The 15,608-nt window shown below is 41.1% G+C and overlaps 1 protein-coding gene across 1 annotated transcript in view; it reads left to right on the forward strand.

Moving 5' to 3' along the window:
• Positions 1 to 15,608, forward strand: part of GLI3 (GLI family zinc finger 3) — a gene marked incomplete at its 5' end in the record, with an annotated part of 245,223 nt that overhangs the window by 160,143 nt on the left and 69,472 nt on the right. The window contains 3 exons of the mRNA XM_080917905.1: positions 3,213 to 3,418; positions 6,505 to 6,651; positions 10,901 to 11,102. Coding sequence (XP_080774031.1) covers positions 3,213 to 3,418; positions 6,505 to 6,651; positions 10,901 to 11,102 — 555 coding nt within the window. The remainder of the gene's footprint in view (positions 1 to 3,212; positions 3,419 to 6,504; positions 6,652 to 10,900; positions 11,103 to 15,608) is intronic.

The following is a 15,608-nucleotide window of genomic DNA, read 5'->3' on the forward strand; positions in this document are numbered from 1 at the left end:
GCTTTTAGAGAATATGGAAAATGGGAAGAGTCTGCCTGTGTGTGCTTCAGAGGTATCAGAAATCTATACTGCACCTTAATTTTGGAAGCCAGTATTGCTCTCCCACTCCTTCATCCCTCCCCCTCCTCCTTGTCCTTTACTCTCTCTCCCTCTCCTCCCTCTACCTCCCCTCCTCCCCTTCTGAGTTTGACCAGGCTGTCCTCAAATCCAGAGATCAGCATGAGTGTGTTTCAGGAGTGCTTTGATTAAATAATTAGGGTATGTCTCACTATACCCGTCAAAGCAAAAGCTCCTGGAATTTCAGGATTTGAAATTATGTAGCATTTTCATATTCGTCAGTCCTGATGTATGTGCCTATTTATGTTATTCGGTATCATTTTTATGAGCAAATGTGTAAATGCCCTTGTGTATTTCAGGTGAGAGCCTTTGTATGTCACAGTCATGGGACTTCTATTAACCCTCATTCCCACAGACAGCCAAGCACAGAGAGGATGGAGATGGTGCCTAGGGTACACAGCTGACAGCCACTGAGCTGACAGCCTCATGCGTTCCCTTACTGACTGTCTGATGCCTGTCTCCAGGACTCCTGAGGAGCCCTCACTGAGTCAGCACTGTGAAGCACTTGCTTGCAGAAGTGGGTGGCTTGCATTTACCAGATGGCCTATTTCCTGAGAGCAGTTAATGAGCAGTGTGCTCTTTGTGTGTATCTCTCTGAAGCACATTCCAGTCACCTTGTTTGTAAACTGTGGTCCCCTATCTCTGAGAGCATCTGTCTGGAAGGGACACATTTGGCAGACAGTTAAAGTCTAGATTTAGCTCTAAGTCTTGGGTGAATATCCTTTCTGCTGATACTTCTCACTAGTATGTGAATAACCTTGAGACTAGCACTCTTTTCAGGAATGAAATGGTCAGGTCCGGAATCTTTCCGACAGGCTTCTGTAGTTGTTCCCTAGGTCTTCCTGAGGTGAACACTCAGAAGGTGGCTCTAGAGCACCTGTCACATCCTAAGGTGCAGTGAAGAGACCAACCTTGGAGACTCCATCTCCCTGCCTTACTCTGGGATTAGTGGCCGCCCCAACCATTTCTCCATGGTTCCCATATATTTGTAAATGCTTGTCTTCGTGGATATGATTCTCCTAAGTGGAATTCGGGCTGATGGGGACAGAATATTAGAAACAGAATAGGCTGTAAAATTAAAAACAGAGCAAACCTACGAAGAAGTTTGAACTGCCCCACCAGTGTGTTTCAGCAGACTCCATCAGTCCTCTGGGACCTCCAAGGTGTTTCCCAGAGATGTCTTGTCAAGGACTCAGCAAAGTGGTTACTGTGTGTTTGTTTGCTTGTATCTCCAGGCAGAGTTTATGTTTTAGTTTTATAGGGAATTTTGAAAATCAAACTGGAAGGCTTGACCATTCTTTCTGGTTGAAATGAATGGAGAGAAATTTAGCCAGCCACAGCAGGGCATTTGGTGGTTAGGGGATGGTTTTCCAGAGACCTGAAGGGAACTCCTCTGGTCCAGCTGATAGTTTCTGTTTACTTTGTCAGGTGAATTGAAGGCCTTTCAACTTTGCAAATTGATACATAGTGTACATAGCATGTAGTAACTATCCACGTGTCATGTTCAAGTATTGTATCAGTTTGCTGTCTCAGATTCGTATATTCTAAGAACTATGTGACAGAGGCTTTGTATATAAACTTAGGAAACTGAAGTTTTACTGTATTTCACCAGAAGGAACCCCAAGGAACAAGTACACATGGGGAAATCCTCACAGTCCCAGCACCTTGTTTCAGCTTCTTTTCTAGGAGGGGAACATTGGGTCTTCTGCTTCACATGCCCAGTCTACTTGCTGGAGTCATTTCCATTATAATCCTACTCTGACAGGAGGACAGAGCCAGGGACCCAGTGATGATGTCTTTGCTTCTCCGGGGGAGGGAGATGGCATTTTTCGCTCTTTGGTTTCCCTCCTAATCAAGTGCTCTCAGTGGCTCTGTCTCTCACAGTCTGTTCTCATGGCCAGACTGTGCAAATGAGGGAGGCAGTGAGTACAGAGGTTAACCTGTCACAGCCAGTTCCCTGGGCTGTGCCCAGGAGGAGCCTATTACGGAAGGAGCGGTGGTAAAAGGCTTTGCAGATCTGGGTTCTAGACATGGCTTTGCCTGGCTTGCTAAGGGTTGGCTGAATCTCTGTGTGTAGTGAAGATGAAGTTACAGATGTGTGTCTCGGAGATCAGATGCATCAGGAAGCTCTATAGAGTTTGCATCTCAGAAAAGCAAACCTCTTTGATTATCACATCGCTACCCTAGCCTGGGCTTGGTGAAAGCCCGATTCTCTTCCTGATCTCTAAGCCAAGGTTTTCTCAGAGGTTGGTTCCTTACTAAACATAATTAATAAAATGAAAAATGAGTTGTAGCAGAAGCCCGATTCTGAGTATGGGAAAGAGCATTTGCCGCCAAACACTGGAAATTGATTTTTCTTATGTGCAAGCCCACTGGAAGCATGTATAGAGACAGGCTTCACTTCCCTCACACACTTGCCTTTGGTTGTCACTCTTATGGGCAGCTTTGCCATCTAGAGGCCTCAAGCTAGACATACTCTGTTTTGTTTAATAGTGAGGCACTATAAAGTGAGAAGTACGTTTTAAATGCTCCCATTTAAGATTTGGTTTAATTGGTTCAGCCAGCTCTTAAGACTTTCTGCAAGCTAACAGATGACTTAGTATGTGTGTGTTGTATTAGGGATCAAACCCAGGGCCCCCGTGCATGAGAAGCAGGTGTGCTTTCGCTGAGCTAAAACCTCATCCATTTTTGAGATAGTCTCTTAGGCTGACCTTGACGTAATAACTATGCCATAGGTCTTGAAGTCATGACTCTTATGCCTTAGACTCCTGGTTTCTGGCATTGCAGTGATCTACTATCACACCTGATCAAGGCTAGCTTTTTAAAAAAACCTATCTTCAGAGTAATATGAAATAGCTCAGAACTCTGTTTTCTTTGCTCAGCTAATTTCATTGTATTCTGCCCAAATTACACTATCCTGATATATTTAGGTAAGAATGCTAAAAGTGGATTTATACCTGACCATTTTTCCCCGAGGCTCCTTGAGTTCATTTAAAATCTTATATTTCCTCCCAGAATGTGAAGAACATGTGTGTGTCTCTCTATATATGGGTTATTGGTCTCACAATGTCTTATGTCTCTTTTTCTGTTTCCAGGCCTTCTGCCTTATCTAGTAGCCCGACGTATCCAGACTTGCCCTTCATTAGGATCTCCCCACACCGTAACCCCACTGCAGCTTCAGAATCCCCCTTCAGCCCCCCACACCCCTACATCAACCCATATATGGACTACATCCGCTCCTTGCATAGCAGCCCATCCCTCTCCATGATCTCAGCTGCCCGAGGCCTGAGCCCTACAGATGGTAAGTCTCAGACACTTTTGCATTTCCCTCGTGACATGTATGTAGCAGATCTAGCATGGGGTAAGGTTTTCCCACGTGACAGACACGGGGGAGGTGCTTTAAGTTCAAACTTTAATTCCAGCTTACAGCAGTGCTCTGTGGGTGGTGTCCATATTTTCGTACGGATAGCAGTTTAGAGAGGAATTAAATGTAGAGAGTAATCAAATTGGGAAACACAGCAAGATCTGACTAACTCCTTGCTGTTAATGCCCCCTCCTCTTTCGTACTCCACACAGGATTAGACAAGTCCTTCAGGTATCCCTGAGTATGAATTCCCTGAGCATCTTGCCCAACTCCTTATGAATGCTTTTATGTTCTGTACATCAGAAAGACACATTTATATAGATGTGTCTCTGAGAACAGAGCTTGGCATATCATCTTGGTATCCCTATAGAACTGATAGCTCTTGGGGCAGAGCAGTGTGGAGTGGGGGACATGAGTCTTTAATCTTATTAAAGCTTCCAGGTGATGTTAATGCTTTTGGCCTATGGTGGGCCATATTGTATGTAGCAAGAGCTTAGGGGAGGAAAAAGACCCATTATTATGTGTACCTTCAGCTTCTGAGCATGCCCAATAAAACTAGAACAATGGGAAATAAGAAAGAGTTAAATTTTATTCCTGTAAGACCTGATGCTCATTTTAGACTTCAAATGTAGGTTTCATTTCGAGCTGGCTATTCATACCATCCTATCAAGTTATAACCTATTCCTTAAGGCTTGTGAAAAAAATGTTTACCGTGTCTTCCATGTATATATAAATGTTTGCCTACAACTGGTCAACTCTTCATGAAGATACAAAGTTGCGTAAGCTTTACTAATTGCGGATGGGGGTTATGTATGCATGCTTTATTACAGAATGTAAGTTACTGCCAGTGGTGCGTAGTAAACAGATACTGATTGCTACAAATTCTAAACCCTAATGTTAGCATAGGAACTATAGTCTGAGTCTATACACAGTGGCAAGAGTATGAAGTTTCTGAGGACTCAAACACTATTACGTATTTCAAGGAATATCCATCTTCTAGAAATAATTACTATCCAATCTATTTTCTTTTTATGAATTCAGTACATACTTTTGTAATGTACCCATGAGATACATTTTGCCATTTGAGCAATTTTAACATTCTAAAAATCTACAAAGAATAAAGCATGATTGAATTTTTCTGCTTGGAATTTGATTTTATGATAAAGGATGTTATGTAGTAAATATAACCATAAGGAAAATGTATAGAAGGTCAAAGAAATCAACTCAAGGGGCAGTTGGAGTTACTGTATCTAACTTGTACAAATTTGACTGGCTGAGGACCTGGTAGTTGTGGTTACGTTATGGAAATCATGCTCCTTGTATGCATTTAATTAGTGTGAATTAAATATCCATTGATTGATTGGTGGTTCTGCCTTCCCTTACCTGCTTCATGAGACTCTAATTAATAAGAGTTCAAGTTACTTTTTCCTTTGCGATGAGGAAGCACCATGAGCAAATTAACTAATGGAAGAATTTATTGGGGCTTACAGTTTCATGGGGATAGACTCTATAACCATACTGGTAGCCAGCACGCAGGCATAGCAATGGAGCAGTCACTGAGATCCTCCCTATCCACATGTGGGGGGGGGAGACAGAGACAGAGAGATAGAGACAGACAGAGACACAGAGATAGACAGAGATAGAAAGACAGAGAGAGAGAGGAGAGGGGAGGGGACAAGAGAGCAAAAAAAGAGGGGGGGAGGGAGAGAATATATGCATTAGCATGGTGTGAGCTTTTGAAACTTCAAAGCTTACCTGTAACAAATAAGGCCACACCTCCTAGTCCTTCCCAAATAGTTCTACTAACTGGTGACAAAATATTTAACCATATTTACTTTTGGGAGCCATTTTAACTCAAACTACCATACTATCCAGTCAGATAATTTCACCGATATTTTCCTCTTGTAGTCTAATACTTTAAAGATACTCATTTTTACTATATATCATGCATAATAAGTATAGCATGTGGATACCAATCCAAAACATCTGTTACCAGGACTTTTTCCTGTGGCTAGTCACTGTAAACAGTCACTGCTCAAGTGCTGTTTCTAAGCACTTTACAAACGTGGCTTTACTTTGGGCTCCTAGCTACTTCATGGAACCTCTTTGAATACAGATTTCTGAAAATCTAGAGGCCACCCTCAGAAGTACTTCAATATCTTGCTGCTTTTGCACATAAATTGGCAGTGGAAACCAGTCATTATCCCACTCACATAAGGTTGATTCTTGCCAGTAAATTGTTTCAGATTGATTGGTACATTTTCTTTTTGATTTTGTAGTGGTGGGGGAAAAAGGAAAACGAGAAGTTTTAAATTCTAGAACATGAAATTGCAGCTTATCACTCGATTGCATGTCATTAATACTGGCTGCTCTTTTTTTCTTCCCTGTAAACTTTGACTTCTTGTGTTAGTGAGTGTTAACTCAGACACCCCTGTCAGGAGCCTAGGAAAGTATTTTAAGTATGTCTGGAACGATATCACAGTCGTCTGAGTTGTCTACTGTTATAAAACGTGAACATACAGTGATTGTTTATAGGAAGATATTATTTTTCCAGAGAGAATCAATCATGACCAGCTACATACAGCCTTTATCCTGGTACCAATACCATGACAAGTTTGTGTATATTGGACTTCACATAGATTACACTGTCTAGTTAACATTTTTGCTTTCTTAGTATATACATGTCTGCTCTGTGATTCCAAAATGACAAAATTGCCTGAATGACATATCTCTTAAAATGTGTCCTCATCTTAAAAGATACATGACTATATAAATTTTGAAGTCACAATAATTTCTTTAAGTAGAGAACAAAATTTTTATAATGTATTTTATTATTTTTATTCTTCTAGTTTTCCTTTCAGATAAAGATATGATGCCTATGAATGAATATTTCAAACAAGCTTTAATTGCACAAACCATAAAAGAATTGTGTTTGAAGGCTAAATGGCAAGTGGGCTTAGAATGCCTCCACAACAGTGTCTCCTTCTCTGTCTTGCCACTGTCTGTCTTGTTTTCTCTTGTAGCCCCTCATGCTGGAGTCAGCCCTGCGGAATACTATCACCAGATGGCTCTGCTGACAGGTCAGCGCAGCCCCTATGCAGACATCCTTCCCTCACCTGCCACTGCTGGTGCAGGAGCCATTCATATGGAGTACCTTCATGCCATGGACAGTAAGTGACAAGGCTGGTTGTTGGAGTCCTGGGAGAGTAGCAAGAGCTAACTGGGAAATGGAGAGAAAGCTACAAAAGCTAAGCAATGGACTCAATCTCCAATCTAAAGTAAGCTTGCACAGGTGGGGCCAGCCTGAGCTAACCTGTTGCCTCCTGGTTTACTGAAATGTGCAAAGACTTGTAGTTTGCTTCTTGTGGTATGAAAAAAAGGAACAGATTCCTGTTGGACTTTGCATAGCTACTTCATGGATTTTTATCCTTTAGAAATTAGGAATCTAAAAATATATATTTAAAAACCCTATAAGATATCATTTATTTCCCCATACGTACCCTCATATTAAAATGCTGTGTTTCGTGAAGACCCTTTGCAAGTGCTAAGAACACAGAAGTTCATAATAGTTATACTTAGTGGTGGGGTGGGAGTCCAGAAACATTGCCAAATTTTAGTACTGGGCAATGAAGGAAAGATGATCATGTGATTTGTATGTCACTTGGGGAGTGGGGGTATGTAGTGGTACATTAGGATTCCTTTGGGTCACAGTGGGCCTATGATACGGCTTTTTAGAGCATTTCAAAGCTCCCATCTCTGAAAGGACCGGTTCAGTGAGCATCCTTTGGCAGGAGCTTGAGAAGTGATGTCCAAGCCTAGCCATGCTAGCAAGTTGCTCTTTTGCTTTTGTTTTGTGTTTGTTTTTTAGCAGTGGTGCTTAATTCTTGCCTTTCCAGCTAGCCTCTGTTTGGAGTCATTCTTGTCAGGAATGTGCTTCTGTTAATTTAGGCCTTAGATTTGGGGGAAAAGGAGGATGATGGTCCACATAGAAATAAAAATTGACACTCAGAGTCTACTAATCACCCATAACCACCTTGATGTAGTCTGAAGTAGTGTGGCCTGGGCAGTGTGTTACCACACACCAAGTAAAAAGACTGTGTTGCACCTTTTGCGGGGGTTTTTGTTGTTAGAATCAGTAACATAAAGAGCTTAAGATTCAGATTCATCATAACTGCATTTCAATTAGCAATTGTTTGGGGGGGGTAAACAGTTCACCGTTATTATGCAAATTAGTTATTTAAAAATCTGCAAATAAAGAATTAAAATAAGGGAGACTCCTTGAAAGGTCAGCCAGCATTTCTCTCCTTGTTTGATAAGAATGTGTTTAGTCAGGCAGTGGCTTTTTTTTTTTATCTAAATAAAGGATGAAGCTACCCTTTTACTTTGTAAAACCTAATTAAAGGAATTTTAATTTGCCAGAGTATATGGTAAATTGACTGTCATTAAGTAGGAATTTAGATGTCCTATCATTCATCACATGAAAAGAAGGCTCCTCTTTCTTTGTCAGAAATTTTTATTAAACCGGGGAAATAAAAACAATTAACAGAAACTAGGTTGGAACTCCCTGTGCTGGAGCAGGAAGCGGATCCTGTGGCTGGGCTTGCGGCTCAGTAGTAGAGTGCCTAACACATTCAGTTTCTACCTCTGAATGCTATGTATTCAGTTTTTATCTCTGCCAAATTGGAAGCCCGTAGTGTGACCCGCGAGGGATGACTTTAGAGTACATTGTGCGACATATTAGACTAAGCTGGTATATTACAGCTCTGAGAGTTCCTGAGATTGAGGGACCTTGAGCCTCTACTACTTTTAAGGAATATCCTAGGGAAGGAGAGCAAGGAAGTCTGGAGTTCATGTTATACATATGAGCAGAGACTGACTTGAACCACTGCTATTCTCAGAGAGAAGCAGTGAGGACATTTTCCAGCCAGCCTTCTGTGACCTGAAGGATTTGATGAGAAGATTTTGTCAAACCTCTGGCCCCTGACTTTGAGTGATGTGTGGTATATTTAAGGTTTTCTATCTCATGGTATTACACCACCTCCTGCATCACCGCTAGTTAGAGGGCTAGGGTCAATCCTAAGCATCCTACTAAAATCAGACATGGCAGGATAAAGAATGTATAGCTTATCTTGTTTCTTTTGAGTCCTACCAAAAATGCTTAGTGTCTTAGTCAGGGTTTCAATTCTTGCACAAAATATCATGACCAAGAAGCACGTTGGGGAGGAAAGGGTTTATTCAGCTTACACTTCCACACTGCTGTTCATCACCAAAGGAGTCAGGACTGGAACCCAAGCAGGTCAGGAAGCAGGAGCTGATGCAGAGGCCATGGAGGGATGTTGCTTACTGGCTTGCTTCCCTTGGCTTGCTCAGCCTGCTTTTTTATAGAACCCAGGTCTACCAGCCCAGGGATGGCACCACCCACAATGGGCTGGGCCAGGGATGGCTCCACCCACAATAGGCTGGGCCCTCTCCCCTTGATCACTAGTTGAGAAAATGCCTCACAGCTGGATCTCATGGAGGCATTTCCTCAACTGAGGCTCCTTTCTCTGTGATAACTCCAGCTTGTGTCAAGTTGACACAAAACCAGCCAGTACAGTTAGTGTAAAGGGTTATGTGAAAACTAAAAGTAAGTCTGGTCTTTCACTCCAGTTGTTTGAAAATGACAGGCATTTCTCCATTAAAATCTCTTATGATGCAGTTAGCTTATTGTAGTGAGTACATGTGAAATAGTCACATTCAAGGCAGAAATGCCGCTTGAGCACTGGAGTGTACGCAGAGCCAGGATTTCTGTTCTGTACTTATATGCCCTGAGTCTGCTGGTGATGAAGCTGTTTTAAATGAGTGAACCATTTTAAATGTGACTGGAAGAAAAAAGTTGAGAAGGCACCACGCTGTCATTCCGAGTGTGGAATGGTGTTACGTGTGGGTGTTGCTACCACATTGTGAGATTAACTGTAGAACCTTTCACACTCATTTATTCTGCTTCATTAAATTATCTCAGCACAGCGGGTTGTTATCTTGTCTGAGGTCTGTTGTGGTGACACAAGTTTTAATTCCAGTCATCGGGAGGCAGAGTTAGGCAGGATTGTCAGTTTAAGGCCAATGGGATACCCATCCACCCCAACACACAATACACCTGTAATTTTCTGAATGAGGCAAAATTGCCACATCCCTTTAAGCAGTCAAACCATCCTATGGAATATAAAACCTGTTTGCACTTAAAATGATTTACAGTTGATTTGCTTCTTAACTGGCAAGATATCCTTCTCATTCTCTCATTAAGCTTTAGTTTTATGACTGACTTGTAAATTTATCTTCAAAAAGCAGACATGGACACGCGGTTAGCGTTTGCTGCTGACCCAAGACTAAGATCTTGATGTCTAACAAATTTGAATGCAAATCATATTTAACTGTAACCCTTCAGTTACAAACCACCATAACAAGTGGCCCTGTGTTTAAATTGAAGATACTAACCTCCAGGTTAAGAGGCTTAAAGACTGAAGTTCAAAGACTGTTAGTTCTCTATTGGGGAAGATAGGTCCATCTCAATATCTTTAGGAGTTTTGGGTCTCATTCACTTGCTTGCAGGGTTTATGCCTCTCAATTTAGAAAGTTTATAAACTACTACCATCAACAACATGGGATATACATGCTTAGATGAGGAGGTTTTTAGGACAGGAACCCTTCATCTTGACACCACCAAGCTCAAGGCTCAATACTGCAGGACTGCTCTCTGCACTGAAGGGGTTTGACAGTGTCTGGCCTCTTCCCACCAGAAGTCCACAGAACACCCTGAACTGTGACATGTAGTCAGACACTTCCTGGGGTACAGAATCACCCTAAGTTGAGTATGATTGGCTCAGAGTAACGCACTTATAAGCTGCTTTATTGATTGTGTGAGTTTACCAGGGAGCATTTAACTGCAGGGTTCATGGAGAGAGGCGGGCGTAACTATACCCAGTTGTTTATTTTAGCATGCTTTAATTCATTTTTTTGTCATTCAGTTCACTGCCTTAAGATGCTGTGTATTAGAGTGGAGAGGGTATTGTGTTGCAACTGTGGGAACCTCTGTCTTTGTTGCTTGTGGTGAATTAATGATGGGAATATCTAAGCAGCTGTCAGATTCATAAATCATTAGAAATAAGAAGGATAACACATAAAAGTCTCTCCCTTTTGTTGAGCAATTTATCATTTTGCCTGCACATTAATAAACAGCGCTCAGCTGAGGTAAGCCTCTGGAAGATAAATATTTTGCCCTAATTTCTTCGATTGCAGCCAGAAGATCACAAGGTGGAGGAGAGTACTTGTCACCGCAAGTTGCCAACTTCTTGTCCCTCTCCTTTCTCACTGAGAAGTGACAGTCAGTAGCACATAGGTTCTGGCTGGAGGTAATCTAGTTTTGTTTTGTTTCTGTAACAGGCACCAGATTCCCCAGCCCCAGGCTGTCCGCCAGGCCCAGCAGAAAGCGTACACTGTCGATCTCACCACTGTCAGATCATAGCTTCGACCTTCAGACCATGATAAGAACATCTCCCAACTCCTTGGTCACAATTCTCAATAATTCCCGTAGCAGCTCTTCAGCGAGCGGTTCCTATGGACACTTATCCGCAAGTGCCATCAGGTATGTGTTTTCCTGAATCCATTATATGTCTTTATATAAAAAAAAAAATGCCAGCGCTCATATGAACCAGTAATCCATCTGCAGTGGATTTTATCCAGTGGTCTGAGAGGAAGACTTAGCAGGCTGCTGTATACATGCCAAGATTCAGGTTAAATACCACAACAAGGAGCCAAAGTTAATTTGTTGGTGGGCATTATTCAGTGGTTGGTATATGGCTGCTGTTTGGTTTCAGTTTAGAGTTAGAGAATTTTAAATCTTTTATCCAGCCTTTCTGTTGGAAATATTTCCGTAGAATATAAACTCACGCTGCTGGTTGTCCAGTATGAAGAAGAGTTTGGCAGTACCTACCTGGCCAATCACTGGCGAGTTAACAGGAAATCGATTGAAAGCATATTTCTTATTTTCTGCATTATACATTTTCAGTTTTCCATTAAAGACAAAAACTTTGATTTTCCTTTCTGTATAGTGAGATGATTTTAAAACACCCTTATGTGAGACGCCATTGCTAGGGATCATATTTGGGCTGTCATCCCTGAATATGAAAGGAATATAATGAACCCATGCTGAGAGTTTGGGAGATAGTCATGCAGCCGATGGATGACTTTCTTTAACTGTGCTAGTTACAGAATTAAGCAGCGTCCTAGCAAATAGTGGATTAAAGTGAACCTGGTTGTCGCCTTCAGCTCTCATTTTCCCTCCAGTTTTCACCACGTTCTCTGCGTTTAGTTCTGCAAACGGCAAATGATCCCTCGTTTTGAGAGTCATACTAGGGAAGCTGGCATGAAGACAGGGCATTGGGAAGGGAAGACGGGCATGAGGAATTCAAGGACAGCTATCACAACACAGTGGCTCGTCCAGTGGGCTGCCTGCCATCCGGTCAAAAAACAAACAAAATAAAACCCCAGGAAAACACAATAAATAAATGGAACATATGATCTAATCATTGTTTTCACTAGCCTTGCTGTTAATAAGTAAGATTGTAATTTTTTATAAATGGGTAAAAGCTCTAGTTATTAATTGATGAGCCTTTCATGGTGACTTTACATGCTGGGGAAACTTTTAACAGTCAGAAAAATACACATAAATAATACTACTGTCTCCATACTTATTAAAAATAACTAATACCATTGCTCCACAAAAACATTTTTCAATGCAGCTTTGATGCTTTTTCTAGTTCAATTATCAGCATTTCTTATTGGCAGGCAAGTTAGTGTTATTACAATAAATCATGATTTTCATTTTCTGCTATTCTTTTATATGACCGATAAGGAGTGGAAATATAAAGTGAAGAAAACACCGGCTTATGTGACTATATAACCTGAACATAATGTGGGGTTTGGAGTGTCTCAAGGCTACTCAATGTAATCAGTACATAGAAAGGGGTCTCAGGTATCTCACAATCCACTACTATAGCCACAAATGTAGGCTTCAGGCGTCTGCCTCTAGTTGGATCCTACAGTGCGGCCCTAATTTGCATATTTAACAGCTGCAAGTAAGATATCCAGTGTGTTGGAAAGGGCCATGTTTTATTAGGGTGACGAGGATTCAGAATGGGACAAAATTTCATCCGCACTGGGTAAAGTCGAAACCGAAATGGTAACTCTCAAAGGCAATGGCGCTGGTACAGCAGCCCACTGCTTTCCAACCCAGCAGCTGGTTCCTGGTCTCCTGGCATGCGTTCCTACGTCATCAGCTATCATAAAGTATATCTTAATTTGCTGAGACTGTGCAACTTTGCAACTTGAATAAAACATCCATGTAGCAATGTCACATACTGTGATACTTACACAAACGATAGCTACACATAGCACTTTGCAGCTTTTGTGAAGAAGAGGTAGCACTAGAGATTGCAGTCAGGACCTTAGCTAAGCTAGGCAGGTGCTCTACAACTGAGATACACCTTTAGCTGCAAAATTACTTTGTAAACAGTTCTTCTCTTATGTATCCCTATGTGCATGCTTTACTCTTTACAGTTTCTTAGAATTCAGGTTAGAATATTCCATGTATTCAGGTAATTTCATTTATTCTTACCTGGCATCTTTGTGATATCCTACAGTTTCTCTAAGGGGGAGGTACCACACTTCAGAGACCACTGGTGTTCTGAGTTCAGATTATCATTTCATTAAAAGAGGAAGAATAGATAAATTAAGACCAGTGCAATATCAAAAGAACCTGTGACAGTCAGGTGACCTGGGACTATCTCATACTCATTTTCTTTTTATCCTTGAATATCTTCATGCATATCCTCTCTGTCAGTGGATCTTATTAGCTTTGATACACATTCATTGTATGCTAAAATGATGTCATAGAAGGTAATCTTTCTATGTGACGAGCTGCTGTGTACTATTATAATGCAGTAAATATACTAATGGTCATGTCATCTCCACTTGCCAGAGATGGTATGTTGTTGTCCCTAGACCTAAATAAACCAGCTCAGTAACCATCAGTTATGGACCAGAAAATGTCAGGGCAAGGAAAGATGTGTGTGGACACCCTGAGGGCAGATGCTGATCTGAAGAGTGAACAGTGCAAGAACGACTGAGCAGGAAGTACAATTGATGTCTGAGTTGAACTGGATAAGGGGGCAGATACATGGAAGAGGAAAGCTGGCCAATAATGGAAATAGGTCCAGTGAAGTTTGTAAGGATGCTGCTACAAAATAACAGTCATAGGATGCTGTTACATAATAACGCAGTCAAAGATGCTGTTACATAATAATGCACTCACTTGGGTTTCTGTTGCCATCCATTTTCCTGAAGTAGAGCAGAGCACCAGACCTCTCCTCTTATATCACTGCATCACCTTTGTCCTCTACCTTGGATACAGCACCACAAACAGCTATGGAATGACTAAATTAATGTTTTTTTTTTTTTTTTTCTCTCAATGAACAAGGAGAATATTCTTCATCTTTTTTTTCCTTTCTATTGAGTGATTCTGGTTTTCCAGAAACTAAGATCAATTTGGATGTTATTTACATACTCACAAACTGATACTGATGTAAAGAAGCTGATACAAAATAAAAGGGTTAAAACAGCAGATGTCTGTTTTAGTATATTATTTTTATGTTTTAAAAATATTTACTCAATAATTCAGGGTGTTTTTAAATACCATAAGAAACAACTACACTGAAAAGCTTATTACCCATAGTACCTGGGTCTGTAAGACTAGGTGTGTATTTCCAGTCCTCTTTTTATCCCAGAGCTGCTGTAACTCAAAATCGAACATAGATTATAAAATATTTTCTTTAAAGAAACTATAAGTTCTCCATCACTTGGAAGATTTCTATTGAATACTACAGCATCAAGCAGTCTGTGGCCCTCAATCAACAAGAGTTAACCCTAATGTTAGTAATAGCTCATGATGACTCACAACAGTGACCACCATAGGAAAGGAAAGCATTTCAAATGATCCTTACCTTTGGTCAAATGTAAATGGAGTGGAGGGAATCAACGTTCTTCTGCCTCTAGAGAGCTAGACTTGTTCATGTCCCAGTTTACAGCTAACACTCCATTTCTTTTCAGAATGCTTCGACCTGAACCAGGTCTGAGCTGGATCTCTGTGAGATCAGGTACAACCTGGTCTACATAAAGAGCTTCGAGACCCCGTCTCAAAATAAACCCTCTTCACATCTGAAAATTAACTGGCACGGCAAACTAGGAAATCTGTTTTTATTGGTAGCCATTAAGGAGACTAGAGTTTACATTTAAAGCAAGGTGTTCCGTTGGACTCCAGAGGAGGTAGCTATTGTTTATACACTCCTCTGGATTTGGGAAACGGGCCTTTGAGACTCACAGTACCTTCCACTTCAGGGCTCTCAGGCAACCTCCTCCTCTCATTAGCTACCTTCCTAACCAGAGCCCTTAGTTCACTCTCCACCACTGGGAGATTTCAGAGATGAACTCAGAAACTTAGGAAGCTTTGTGCTGCATTCATAAAGATCAAAGTTGTAGCATACTTAACTGCCTGGCTACCCATAACCCCAGCTTTGTTGTGCTTTGATACAAGAAAGAAAAAAAGAATTACACCTCTGGCCACCGTTTTCATGTATAGGGAAGGGGAATCGTGTGGTTACCATTAGGAAAAGAACTGTTATTTTCAGGAGAAACACTGCTTTTCACAAGTTAACATACAAATGATGTTTCAGTATTCTGTTGCACGAGACTGGGCTGTACACCAGCTTTTACCGGTACATGTTCGGTAGCTGAGTAAGGCACCTTCCTCCTGGCTCTCTTTTTTATGTAAAAGCAATCAGTTCTTCCAGTGGAAAGGAATGCATCAGTACCGGCCTTATTGATAGCAAAATTAAGAAGTTTAGCATCATTTTTCCTACCTCCCACTATACATGAAATTCCTCAACACTTTAAGAACACATTTTAGGGTCTTCATGTGAGCTCTTTTAATGGAGGTTTGCCGTGAGATTTGAATATTATGACTTTGAAAATGCCTGTTAGTAGTAAAGTTGAATAAATATTTAATGGTTTATTTCAACAGTACGAAGTTCAGTGT

Source organism: Micromys minutus (genome assembly GCF_963924665.1).
Source record: "Micromys minutus genome assembly, chromosome: 6".
Taxonomy (NCBI): domain Eukaryota; kingdom Metazoa; phylum Chordata; class Mammalia; order Rodentia; family Muridae; genus Micromys; species Micromys minutus.